The sequence below is a fragment of the Amblyomma mixtum genome, chromosome 1 (genome assembly GCF_055824585.1).
Source record: "Amblyomma mixtum isolate Tamu chromosome 1, ASM5582458v1, whole genome shotgun sequence".
Classification (NCBI taxonomy): domain Eukaryota; kingdom Metazoa; phylum Arthropoda; class Arachnida; order Ixodida; family Ixodidae; genus Amblyomma; species Amblyomma mixtum.
In genome coordinates, this window is record NC_143012.1 from 23,456,793 (window position 1) to 23,470,504 (window position 13,712).

Consider the following 13,712-nt stretch of genomic DNA (forward strand, 5'->3'; position numbering starts at 1 on the left):
TCTCATAGAACTTGAGTAATAGGATACTGAAGCTGCCACTTCAGAAACAGGAATACACACTTTCCTTCTCATTTCTGAGGCGACAACTTCAAAACTCTATAACTTAAGTTCTATGATAGGCAGGAAGACAATTTTACCCTTATTGTATTCCTTGGCATCAGGAGAACCCAATGGCACACATTTCAGCGAGTTTCCCGCAGCAAATTTTCTTCAAAACTCCGCAAAATACTAGCATAAAAGGTGCACAAGCGCTCAAGGAATTGTTTTACATGAAATTAAATGACATATTTAGAATCAGTACACAAAAATGCATATTCCCTGAAGATTTCATAACTGTGACTTCACTAATAAAAATGTTTTTTTCAAGACCAGTGGTCCCCCTTAATTGAGTTGGCATGTTTGCTGTTGTTTCTGCTGGTAGTGCACATGTTTTGTGCAAACCAGTGACTTTGAGGCAGTTAATTTATAAATGCACTACAGTGTGCTGACTGACAACGCGGAGGTGGGAGTCTGCCTTTCTGCCTTGTTTGCGTGTGGCCTTTCACAAAGGGACACCGCCCTGTGCTTCTCTTCTCCACAGTCTAAGCATCTTTCAACTGCACGGTGAACCCAGGCATAGCCGGAGGGAGAAAAGCCATCGTTCTTCTAGGTGCAACACTTTTTTTCCTTCTTGCACATGGCACAGTTCTAAATGCACCCATTGTGGCACTCCTGCAACATTATATAGCCAAGAGTTTTACCTTGGGGTTTCTACCAGTTGAAAATAGAATTGAGTTGAGTACAGAGGATAGAACCGCTTTGTTTCGGATGAATACTAAGCATCTGGAATGTCCATAGGTTGCTGCACGAGATGTTAAAGGTGCACTGAAGAGGAATCTGAACTTGTCTTTTTGCCGCGGGAACTTGATCTACACGTTTCGAGCTTTCTTAGAAACATCGATTTATTGCCCTGTGTGGCCGATTTCCCTAATTAAATCGAATTAACGCCCGGCTCCCGCCTTTTTTTTTTTAATTCTCCTTCGTACGGTGGGCGGAGTCGACCAACGCGTGGAGCGCCTTTCACCCAGTCCCGTGGCGGCTTGCCGCTCTGCCATCGGCGGAGTAATACGTAGTAGTCCGTAGTAGCAAATAGTCCGCGCGTATTTTTATTTCTTCGGGCTTATTTTGCGGCTATATTATCTGCGAATGAAACTATTTATTGATGGAAACCTAAAAAACAAAATAAAGCGAAAGCAAAGCCTCCACGGGACTGGGTGAAAGGCGCTCCACGCGTTGGTCGACTCCGCCCACCATACGAGGGAGAATTAAAAAAAAAAGGCGGGAGCCGGACGTTAATTCGATTTAATTGGGGAAATCGGCCACACAGGGCAATAAGTCACTGTTTCTAAGAATGCTAGGAACGTGTAGATCGAGTTCCTGCGGCAAAAAGCCAAGTTCAGAATCCTCTTCAGTGCACCTTTAAGTTAGAAGCACTTTGGTCTTCGAGCCTTCTCCAAACATGCAAACCCTTGAAAAACCTTAATTATTCATTATTATCTCACTGAGGCACCTATCCGTTTCATACATCAGGTGCAACATTGTCAGAGCTAGCGCTCTTGTTTGCGCTGCCTGCATCCACGACCGAAAAGTAGTGTTTTCCTTGCGGTGAGTGAAACATAGTAAATGCTTTGCCTGCAGGCTTACTACATGACACATTTGTTGTGAGCTTGATTAAGTACACTGTTACTGCTGATGACACACTGTCGCTTTCTCGTGCCTTAGACCACTTGGCCACAGAATAAGCGCGGAGTAACACACCTCCAATTATTTTTCTGTGCGGACTACTTTCATACCTTTCACAGAGTATAGTACTTCAACTTTTCATTTCTGACCATTCACAACACTGCTTTAGTTTCAGTACTGCAACCTGCACCAGTTTTTGTGATAGTGTGATGTTACATGCTGTCCTCAAAGTTTTGTGCAAAACTCAGCTGAGCTTGTGCTGTTGCGACAAGCTGCATCAAGTACATTTCATTATGTCCTCAATGCTTGTTGTCAAGCTTGTTAAGTGCAATCTTGACAGCCTTGCTGAAATGTGGTAAACTGCTCCACACAGTGAAGTAAAGGCAGGCAGTGTCCTTTGTCACGCTGTCCCTTAGTTAGGTTATTAAATAGGGACCCAACGAATGGTACCAGCCAGACGGAGAGGAAATAAAAAAAGGCGGAGGCGCTTGATTGATGGCTACTCACTTATGGTTTGAGGAAAGGAGTCAGTCTAGCCGATCATGATGGCTCATCGGTTGGCGTGTTCGGCTTCTGATCCCAAGGTTGTGGGTTCAATCCCGGCCGCAGCGGCCATGTTTCGATGGAGGAGAACCCCGTAAGGTGCCCATGTGTTGTACGATATCAATGAATATTAAGAAATTCTAGGTGGACTGAATTAATACGGAGCCCACCAGCATCCCTCATAGCCCATATGTTGCTTTCAGATGCCACAATTTGTACTATTTACTTTTCTTGAGGGCAAAGGGTAAAATTCAAGTCCACAAACTGTTCGGCACACCTAACGCCTAATCAGTGCCGGCTTCTAAGGAGAACGCCTAATCAGTGCCGGCTTCTAAGGAGGGGCTTATACATTCTTGGATGTTTTCTGTGCAAAACGAACCATGATACTGATGGCAAGGTGATGCTAGCTTATAACAACAATTTTTCTGGCACACGTTTTTTTCTGCACCGCACCTCTCTGTCAGCCTGTATGCACTTTTAATTTTGAGTTTCGATAGTGTTATAACTAGGAAACGACCTGTCAGAAAGCACTGAACGAAGCGAAGTGGGACTTGTCTCAAAACTAAGGTTTAAAAACTGATGCTTGACGTGTCTTCACGTGCAGAGCGAAGTCCGCACGCCACCGTCACCAGGAGTTGTCAGAGCCAACATCAGAAGCGTCGTCGTCATCGGCGGCAGGAAGCGACTGCTACCCCGAGTCAAGAGGACTGGTGCCCAAGTGAATGTCAGAGCCCCTACAGGATCCCCAGAGAACGGCCACTCTTCTGCTGCTAGTGCAACTGCTGCTGCTGTTTGCCGCTTGCCTCGAATGCTCACTGCGCGGATGAGGAGGCCGTGAGTTTGTGACGGTGGTGGACCGTCACGGCAGTGCGCGTTTATTGCGGCGCATTCTTTTCTCTAGGCAAGAAGAATGGGTGAATGATGCGGCTGAGTCTGCTGCTGCTTGTGTCGCAGTTCAAGGCAGACATGTTTAAGCCGAAGATGGCTGCATTTTTTGTAACACAAGACGAAAACTGCCACCACGCAGTTGTGTGATAAGTGAGATTTCTCAACTGCATGTATTTGCGACCAAGTTAGTGACAGAACCGGTGTCCTGGCCTGAAATGTGACGGCATGCAGGAGAGCTAGATTCCAGGAAGTGTCATTGTCACATGCCTGGAGCGACTCAGTCACGATGAATTTTATGTGGGGGCTAATGTGGTTGTCTGGCACTCGTACTCAATGACGCAGGACGTCATACGGTGGCCTAGCTAGTTTCTTCGCCCCAACAATAAGAAAAAACGGTGTACATTTGAAGGTGATGTGGCGTGAGCCTGCTGCTTTTGGTACCATCACACAAGTGAACAAACATTCGCGAACGGAAAGGTGGAGGAAAAAAATAATTGTGGAACTGCAGTATGCCGAATATATACTGATGCGAAAGAACTAGGCATCATAAGCATCCATTATTTGAAAATTTGGCTATATTGGTTGTGATGTATGGCTTATACGACTTTGTAGATGAAATATAGTTCAATATTGAACACGTTGCCATTGATGCTCCATCAAGAACGCTCCAGTGAGATGTTCTTGCTGTGTGCCGAGCACGAGATGTCTTTGGACACAAACTCTCTTTTCGTGCACAGGCGAAATGCAGAATGTCCTCATGGATTGATTCCATGCAGAATATCTACATAATTTTCAATAACTATCGATTGTGTCATGCAAACATTCCAAAGTTCGAAGCGTGTCCTTGCTGGAGGTCATCTAAATGTGCTTGCCGTGCAAGACCTTTGCACGTGTCATCTCAACTAGAAATGCTGCATGTAGCAAGATGCAAAGCAAGGTACTTGTAGTGATATGGTTTTATTTTAGCGCTTCATTTTTGAGGCTCAAAAGCGTCAATGTGCTACTTAGTGCTGCTGCGATGAAAAAGTATGCTGGCTTGGGGTTTGTAAACAGATATTTGCACCGAGGGGCTATCTGTGTGATTAATACAATGCATGGTTGACGTCTTCTTGCACATTCAAGTCGTGCACAAATCACATCTCGGGCATGATGTGTAGCCCACTGGTAACCCAACCAGTGCATTGTAAAGTGAATGCGGTCTAGCAAAACGTACTTTGCTCACTTGTGTTTAGACTTAGGAGAAAGCATTCGGGACGCACGTGAAAGCAGCGAACTCATAAGTGAAACAGAACTGCAATGTGCTAGTTAAACATGCTAGAGCATGTGATGTGCGTCTTTATAGGTGTCTCTACTGTAGACTGTCTACCCCACCAAGATGCAAAGCCTTTTACTTGCACAGTGCAATGCTACTATAGCATTATTTATTCGATACACATAGTGTATAGTAGCTAGTTTAAAGGAGTAGAGGCACCAAATGTTGGTAGTGTGTTCTTTTTTTCTAATCGCATGGGAGACACCAGTAAACATGCATTGCTGCATAGAATCCACTTACTCCCAGTAAACAATTTATAGTTGAATTTCCATCCTATGTGTTTTCAGTTTGATATTCATCAGTGAGAAGGAGGTTGTTGAAACCAAAACAACGTAAAGAGAAGGAATTCATTAATAAATAATTTACCAAGTGCTTTATGTATAGCGATGACTTATGCACTGTTTCAAAGAAGCAAATATGCAACCAAAAATTTGGTGTCGATGCTGCTTTAAAAAAAAAAGACAATGTTCTAGCAGCTACTGTCGGTACTTACTGCAAAATACTAAGCCGCACCTTTTCCATTATCTCTTATCAGTGAACTGATGCAGCTATGCTCTTGAATTCTACTGCAATGCGCTCCTGCTAGATTAGACAGAGCCGGAATACGCGTAGACAGAAATAGCAGCAATGTGCCTGAAAAAAATAAATAATGAATGCCTGCAAGTTTATGCCTGTGCACGCTTCCTAGGCCAGTTCGGATGTCAGTTTGGTACTGCTTGCATATCATTCTCTCCGCGATGGCGAACCCTAAGCTGTGATAAACAGCAGCCAAAGCTGAAAGTGTAAATGTGTATGGATAGTTTGTGGTAGTACTAGATTGTCACAGATGTTTGCATGGTTCATTGACGACACATGCATGCCATTGCTACCTTATAGCATTGTACTTAGACTGAGTATTTAACACCTTTGCGCAGATTTATCGGCGAAATGAAATTAAAGAGACACTGAGGAGTATAGTCGATCTGTGGCTCTTTCTGGGTGTGTTGCCGTTTATCTGATAGCAAAAGAAACGTTTATTGCTAAGGTGATTGCATTTGAAAATTTTCCCACTATACTCGATTCAAACTCGTGGCGTCTACATTGAAAAGGACCCCGTGACTGTCATTTTGAAGAGAATGCCAAACGCAGCATTAGCTAGCCTCTGGGACCCGCGCCTGAAAATCTGTGCCGATCCATGCAGTTCACTTGGGAAATCGGTCGGTGATGGCAACATTTATGTTTAAGTTTTTGCTCTTTAACTGATAAAAGCTCCATTTTCGGTGAGAGTGGCCTTTTAGTGGTTGGAACGCGGTAATCCGTCTATGCAGGAGAGCCTCGATTTGCCCTCATTGTCCCTTTAACCATGACGAGGCCAAGACGAGTATTTGCTGGAAAACTAGAACTTTTGAGTGTGAATGTCCAAATTTTGTAATGCTGAAGACAGAAACAAAATAATCGCTTTTTGGCGTCGTGCTAGACGAAATGCTGGTGTGTGATGTGATGCAATTGAAAGTGCGTTTAATTGGGTTCTTTAAGCTGTCACCACTGGCACATTTGGCAGTTGTTATCAATGGTGGGATCAACGCATTTGTATATGCGTGTTAAAGCTGTTTTGTAGAGTAATGATTTTTCGCTTGCCCCAGATAATGCCCCAGATAGTGGCTCAGATTAGTAAGTTCTGGGCACGTGTAGCTTATCGCGTCCATGTTTTCACTCCCATGTATCCTGTCAGCACCCTGAGGGATGAAGTGGCGATTACAGAGACTGTGCTTGTTATTGTGAGCATTCAGTCCCAGCCTCATACGTGCATTCCAATCTAAATCTCTAGCTAGTGTTGCAGGTTGCAGTCATTTTGCCGAATGCTGTAAAGGACTACAGAGCAAACTAGGATAGAAAATATAAAATAAAAAGTATAATTTTCTTGCCTTTTTTTGTGTGGGTAGCAACCAATCACACCAAAATTTCGGCTCTCAAAAGCTACTTCACAATAGCACTGTACAAAAAGGAAAAAAAGAATGCGTGAGATGTGTTTCGTGTGATAGCGTACTCTGTGAGCAATTAAGACTCAGCGACAAATCCTTGTTTGATAAGGGAAATGTCATGAAGCACTCTTGTCAAAACACTTCTCAGTTTCTTAGCATTCCCATGATTTTTTTACGGTAATAGATTCTGATGGAGCAGTGAAAATTGAATGCCACCTTTGGATTCTTTCTTTAGGAAAGAAGAGAGTGTTTGAATGAAAGGTTAAGCATACGCTTGCATGATTGGCCACGAGTTGGAGAGGGGACATTAGGGACTGATTGTGTTGAAATGTGCTTTAGGACTGCCCCTTAATTATAAGAGTAAATTTTTGAGGTCTGTTTAGCGCTTTACACTGCTCATGTGTTGAGGTTTGCATGCAGGAAACGGAGAGCTTCCGCCAACTTCAGCATGCTCATGGCTTTTTTTTAGCATCTATTTTTTCACTCCAATTGTGTGGCATGCAATCTTATGCCATCTGCGCAGCTTTGCATCGACTTTTTTTGTTACGGTGAAGGCCTGTTTTTTACCCAGGCACCTTTGTTAACACATTGCAGCTGGACTGTGTCGGTAATGTTATGTGGATTTTTTTTTTTTCAAAGTACTATGAGAACAATCTAAAAGCACCGAGGTCAAGACATGCAAAGTATTTGTTTCTAGTCGATTGACTGTACGTGATATTTTCGTATACACTGTTTTAAAGAACTAATTCATGGGTATTTATTAACACTGGCTAACTGCGTAAGCATTTTAGACATGGCGGTTCTTATGTTATCTCTTTCTCTTCAGAGGAGTTGAGTTTATTTTTGGTGTGTGCATTAATTTTGTACGCGGCATTGTCCGTTTATTTTGGATGGGTTGCAAATAAAGACAGAAGGCCATGGTGCCACAGCATATGCGTGTGTGTCAGTTATTTTGAGCTGCTGTTCACAGTGACTTGTTTTCATTGGTGCTAGGCTGGTGCTTGAAAGCTACACGGCATCAACGGCGCTGTCAAACCACTTTTCCTTGCTGAATATTGCTGACTCGCTTGTGACAGGTTTACATTTAATTACTGCCAGTTTTATTAGATCAGAGCCGCTTACTAGGCTTTTGCAAATACTGAGGTATTCCTGGATTTTTGTTGTGTAACAAGACAACATACTTGTAAAAGCAAATACGGAGGAATCCATCCGATAAAATATGCAAGCAATCCAATACCACAGAACAGGCTTGTGGGCTTTTCAGTGACAAACAAATTGCAAAAGCCTGCTGCTGGCTCAAGTCAGCCTTTAAGTTGACTGCAATAGATGAAATTGCTATGCTGGGGCCGTATTTTGTAAGAATTCTTTGTGTTTCATTCCTTAGCATCTGTGAACCCCACCTCTGGTGCCAGAACCAACAACTTACATTGTTTGTGTAATTGCTGGTCATACAAGTAGCACTAGTATAAGGACCGGACAGCTGGACTGGTGGCGCCGCCTCTCAGCGTTTCCCTCGTTACCGGAATGGCCCGGTGCATTGGAGTGTGCGGTCTGTCATTGGTTAGTGTGGAGTTTGCTTCGGTGCTTTTAATGTTTAGGTGGTGTTGTGCGTGAATATGTCTGGTGAAACGAAGTCTAGGCAGACATGTGTTGTTGGCTGCACTAACAGCTAGACAAACTCATCTGATGCTTGTAAGCCGATTCATTTCTACCGGTTTTTGCACCAGCATGAACAGCGGGTCACCTGGATACAATTGGTTCGAAGAAGTATGCACGGGGTTGGTTACTATTTGGTCGTAGAAACTTTGCAGCAGTTTTAAAAATTTTGCTATAACTGAAAGCTTTGTGCCTTCTATTCCCCAGGAGTGATGGCAAGGGAGCCGAAGCCACACTCCTGCATCTGTAGTCGTTTTATTGGCAATCGGAAATCGGAAGAATCGAACAGCCCATGTTACAACCCTAGCATTTTCCCGCCTGTATTAAAGAAAAGGCCAGCATGTATAATTGCCAAGGGCGTTACGAAAGGTAACAGTAGTGCGTTGATGAACGTCAACCAGTTTTTTTTTACGTCCAGTGCTTCTCTTAAACGCACAGTACAACTTGGTTTCTCTGCAGCGCAAGCAACGGAGCTATCATTTATTGAACCATAGGTGGTAGAAACATCTGGGAGCTTAAAGGAATATAGACACGTAACTTTTGGGTGCGTGTTTTCTCCTTTGTAATGATGCGTAAGGCATTATTATACATAGATTACCACGCAGTATCCTCCTATGACTGCTAAATAATTTATAATAAAATTTCTTTCTCGTGCTGTTTTGGTTTCAACAGCCTAACAATGACTGTGACGTTTAAGAGAGGTTATAGGTCACGTGAGGCATGAAAAACTGCAATATAACCACTGCTTCTACATTCGTTGTCATTCCAGCTCTTGAAGGCTGGCTTCAGCGCTGTAGTGAATCAATATAATGAAGTAGTGATTATATCAGTTTTTTCATGCCTCACATGACCTGTAGCCTCTTTGACATCACAGCCATCGTTCGGCTGTTGAAACCGAAACAGCATGACAGAAAAATTCATTATGAATTATTTAGCGGTCATAGGCGAATGCCACATGGTGATCCATGCATAGTAGTCTTCCGCATAATTATAGAGAAGAAAACATGCCACTATAATTAGGTGTCTATACTCCTGCGAGAGAGGCGTGCATCCTAAGTAATCTTATTTGTTAACTGCAGACAGAGTAACAAAGCTGGTTGTTTCAGTTTCAAAAAAAGTATGACAGTCAGCTGAAGGAAGCTTTCATGCTTTTATTAGATGTACTAATATCAGCTGAAGGAAACTTTCATGCTTTTATTAGATGTACTAATACCTTAGTCAGTGTTTACCAACAAAAGCTCGATTACGCGGGATTTCTGTGTTCTTAAAAGACATTTTCGAAACAAGATTCTCAGCCGGATAAAAGTTGGGCGATAAGTTTTCTTGATGTAACAGTACCTTATTTCGCATTGTTTACAAAAAAAGCTTGCTTCTGAAAGATGTGTAGGTTTACAGTAAAAAAAAAAAAGGAAGTGCGATATTCTGTTCGAGGTATTCTTCACATTTCGTTTATAGTTAATAAACCTCAACCACAAAATCTGTACGAACAAGCTTGCGTCAGCTGATTTTCCGTGCTCTCAAAATAAATTTGCAGCTTGTAAAGAACCCCGCGACAGTGAGCTGCAGAAATATTTCCAGATTTGTTTTCGCATGCAAGAGAGAAACCACGATATTTAACAAAAACCCTGCATACAGGGCATCTCCAGGTGCTCTGCAAAAGAATCTGTAGACCTAAAGGTAAACTGAATTATGAGACAGCTAGACCAATTGTTCGTTTCGTTTACTCCTTGTACAAAGGACGTATTAATCACAGTATCTGAAAAATAAAAAGAGAGTTGTCATCCAGCCATATCTGCAGTTGCTTTGTTCTCATGTACAAATGTTATGTCCTAACAGCTTATCTTCATTGCTAATGCTGGACTTCCATGAACAAATGGCAAACCAGCAAGCTTCATTCGACGATTCAACATTTACCCAAAGGAATGAAGTTGCACTTACTTCCAGGTCCGCATCGTAGCTTGGCGCATTCAGCTTCGTCTGTAGTATGCATTTATTATGTGCGCAACCACTCCTTGACACTTTCGCATGACATACGTGGCTTGCCTCGCAAATGCCTCTTCCCTTTTTCACCATTGCCTGATCGAAAAAACTCCGTGTGATTACCTAAGCTTTCAATGCCAACTCCAGAACGGTGCGTACATCCATGCTCGAGTACACCACCTCGAATGCAACTGGCTACGCTGCTCCGCTACCTTGGCATTCCGCTGACGAGCACTTTGCCACAGGCGGCACTCTTCAGCTGAGGCGACGGTGGTGCCATACAATGGGCGTCCAGTCCAAAAGCAGGTGAATGAATTGTGAAATTTTTTTTGTTCCTATTTTTGTTTAGTATGTCAGCTTGGGAGGGCTTGTGAAGATTCCCTGCATGCAACACCATTGGATTCAAAATCTGGCCATGAAAGTGCTTCCCCCCTGCCAACACACATTTATATTCATATTAACAACATTGCCCTCCTTGTCTCTCGGTGCATTCACCAGATTTCTGCCTATACCCACTTTCCTCTCGACCGCCTTTAGGCTACCTCCGATCTTGCAGCACGCTCGATTTTCTATTGAACTTTCTCACGTCGGTAACCTTGCCCTTATCAGCTTTGATAGCTCTGCGAGTTGTCTTTGAGGTTAGACACTTTCGTGCTCAGGAGGTTCTTAATCCGATCAATCATCTCTCGAGAGAGCTTGTCGGTCTCTCGTGCAACCATCCTACCGCCTACTACTATGCGCTCCATAATTGTAGAGATATTGTTCACTACTTGAATATTAAGGCCGTCTTCCTCAATTCAAGCCAAATATCTGTTCGGCAGAGATCCTGAATTCAACTTTCCCTCTAACTGCGAACTCGTCGATGGGCTTCCTCCCTAGTTTCTTCCATTCCCTCTTGCAAGTCTAAGCTAATCTGACACCTTACCATCTTATATTACTTCACACCTTTCCGAAAACCTCCACATCGTCTTTGGGGCTTTTCCAACTACAACTACACCAAAGCTGCGAAGAGGCAGCAAAAGCTGCTCCACAGAATGGCCCATAAGGCAGGGGCAGGGGTGTAGCATGTTTATTTGTGGTCGCCAAAGAAGCCTGAGGTCATCCTGTCATTCTCCAGCGCCACGGTCTGAAAGCAAAACATGACAAATTGAACCACACAAGACCAATATAACTCATGAGCTCGCTAACAAACACCAAATGACTATCTCTACCAATATAACCAAAACTCATTTCCAGCACCGAACTTACGTGCAATTTCAAAATATTTGCAGCAAGAGCAAAAGAACACTAACAAAAGGCAAAGCAGTCTCTTTTTGATTAAGCACGTGCGAAACACCCCTAAATTTAGATCCTGTATTTCAAAAGAAGAGGATTGGGAAAGGCACAACTGATGTGTGCACTATCATCTCAATCCATGCCAACTAAGCCTACCTCATCACTTGGAAAAACTGGGAGACAATGGCAGAACAGTAAGATATTTTTAGGGATTAGACAGTCGACTTTGAATGCCTGCAGTTCAACCAGCAATACATAAATGTGGTGCTACACTACCAACTACACAACAGACCTAAGTACAAGAAAAATTCTGAAAGCTTTCTGCTTCCCAATTCAATACAAACAATCAAAACAGGGCAAGGGTAATAAGCCATAGAAAAAAGTAAACAACATAAGAGAAGGCAACATAAAATTGACAAAAAAAGGTGGTTTGCTAAAATTACTGTCCCAATTAGAATCTATGTGCATTGGTCAAACTAGACACAATATAAGCAACTTGAAACACTTTCACCTTAGCAAAATTTTGCAGTTTCCAAGAAGTGGTGCTACCGGTGCTCAACACGCTCACAATCGTCTACAACACTGACAAACACATGGAATACCTCGTCAATATGATTGCCTGTCTGTCCACAAGCCACGACTCCCTTAGCAATGATAGCATGCCTCATTGGCCACGCACATACATTTCAATCAACCACATGCTGTCAGACTGCCCACAACTGCAGACCGCAAAAGCACCATCACAATGACTGACGGCTGGCATCAAATTTGAGCAGAGCTGAAGAGTGCATACCTCCCACGATTTTACAGATAGCATGCCAATCATGATTGTACACCTTGCTCTCGTGCATGTCTATAGAACCTGCAGGACGGTGTTGCTGTTTGCTGAGCAGTGCATAGTTCCGAATGCTCTACAGGTACACAGCTGTGAATTCAAATACGCGTAGACGTTACACGACTAGCTGCCTTGAAAACATTAAAACTAGTGACGACACACTGAGGGAGAACCAGATGCAACTCACATCATCTTAACCTCCTGGCTTCCCTCTCAGATTCGAGCAGGGTGAGGATGTCGCCCTCGCGCACGGGGCCCTTGACGTTCCGGATGATGGACCGGTTGGACTCGTCCAAGAACTCGACGCGGACCTGCGTGGAGACCGGCAAGTTCAATACACCAGCACAACACGGAAACTGGTCAGGCCGCCTACTAAGCTTGCCCAGAACACTTCCACGTACTGTCCCTGTAGCGATGGCGGCTGCTGAAATAACTCCTAACCGGCACAACTACCATTAGCAAAAGGATTGCACTTTACAGTGGGCCAACTCTTGCACCACCCTAGGTGGTAATGGGTAATGCTGCGCTTACAAAAAAAAAACCTCGTTTCCTTCAAAAGCGTGCTCCAGTTAAAGTTTTCCCGTAAGCAAAGACTGAACCATGTGCAGAGGATGCTTACCGGCTTTACTCTACAAAAGGCCTCGTTTCCTTCAAAAGCGTGCTCCAGTTAAAGTTTTCCCGTAAGCAAAGACTGAACCATGTGCAGAGGATGCTTACCGGCTTTACTCTACGAAAGGCATATATTGCCTAGCGTCTGGGCATGCAACGAGAACATTCTGAACAATGCCGACACCCGTAAACACTCAAGTCACGAAAACAACAAAGGCACGATTATACAAGGGATCTTGCACACGCGCTCAGTGCAGCTTCGAACGCATTTGCGCCTGAAGCCAAGATGCCTACAGGGCTGTAAGGGTGTCAACGTGAGACGAAGCTATGTGAATGGCTCGTACGGCGCCGACAATAGGCTGCGCACAGACTTACCTGGGTACACTGTCCCTGGGATCCGGTACGGCCCAGCACTTTGGTCACCTGCAAAGTGAGACGGAACAAGCCTGTCAGACAGTTGCACGAAGCATGCGGCGCGAAACACGCACGTTGAGCACTCTCTGAATTAAGCCTAACCGAACGCTTGACGCCAAGACGCCAAAAATCAATTAGAAAAGCCAAATAACGCACGAACAGACCGCAGACGACCTAACTGAACATACGAGTCTTATCGTATTCAGTTTTCAGACGTATTCATGCAATAATAAGCATAGTTGTACTCACACGTGCCAATTTGACTTTCTCCATGTCGGCGGCTGGAAGCGAAAGGAAGACAGCGACGTAGCCTCGGCCGAAGATTCGACCAAAACAAGGTAGCTCGAGATCTAGCCACTTAATGAAAAGGTTAAACTTCTTAGTACATAACCAACTGATTAATTTAAAATTATAATAAACCTTAATAACAAAAATATTTTAGATGAAATTAATTTTATGCTCAAATTATTGATTTACGTTTGTTTGTAAGACAACGCAAAAATGTCACTGCAATCCA

General features: G+C 43.6%; 2 protein-coding genes across 4 annotated transcripts in view; one reads left to right on the forward strand and one right to left on the reverse strand.

The window, feature by feature from the left end:
• The window catches only part of Klp68D (kinesin-like protein 68D), a 33,396-nt gene extending 26,039 nt beyond the window's left edge, over window positions 1-7,357 (forward strand). The window contains exons 21-23 of one of the 3 annotated variants that reach the window (XR_016283092.1): window positions 581-649; window positions 2,870-3,099; window positions 3,167-7,357. Coding sequence is in view for 2 of the 3 variants with exons in the window: in XM_089545591.1 (XP_089401717.1) it covers window positions 581-649; window positions 2,870-2,987 (187 nt within the window). In the remaining variant the exon portion in view is untranslated. Of the gene's footprint in view, window positions 1-580; window positions 650-2,869 lie in introns of all 3 variants that reach the window. The other 2 variants (XM_089545591.1, XM_089545601.1) reach the window with 2 other exon arrangements.
• A 3,758-nt stretch (window positions 7,358-11,115) lies between these two features.
• LOC149365739 (small ribosomal subunit protein eS28) lies at window positions 11,116-13,551 on the reverse strand. Its single transcript, XM_089543047.1, has 4 exons — window positions 13,445-13,551; window positions 13,157-13,204; window positions 12,360-12,483; window positions 11,116-11,188 (listed from the first exon to the last, which is right to left on the reverse strand). Exons 1-3 carry the CDS (start codon window positions 13,466-13,468, stop codon window positions 12,361-12,363), a joined length of 195 nt encoding a protein of 64 aa, XP_089399173.1. The 5' UTR covers window positions 13,469-13,551; the 3' UTR covers window positions 11,116-11,188; window position 12,360.
• Window positions 13,552-13,712: the final 161 nt, after the last annotated feature.

Excerpts from the sequence above, each read along its gene's own strand:
- LOC149365739 (XM_089543047.1), bottom strand. The coding sequence starts at position 13,468 with ATGGAGAAAGTCAAATTGGCACGT. Across the intron at positions 13,205-13,444 it reads AGAAAGTCAAATTGGCACGT|GTGACCAAAGTGCTGGGCCG; the intron begins GTGAGTACAACT and ends CTCACTTTGCAG. Across the intron at positions 12,484-13,156 it reads CCCAGGGACAGTGTACCCAG|GTCCGCGTCGAGTTCTTGGA; the intron begins GTAAGTCTGTGC and ends GTCTCCACGCAG.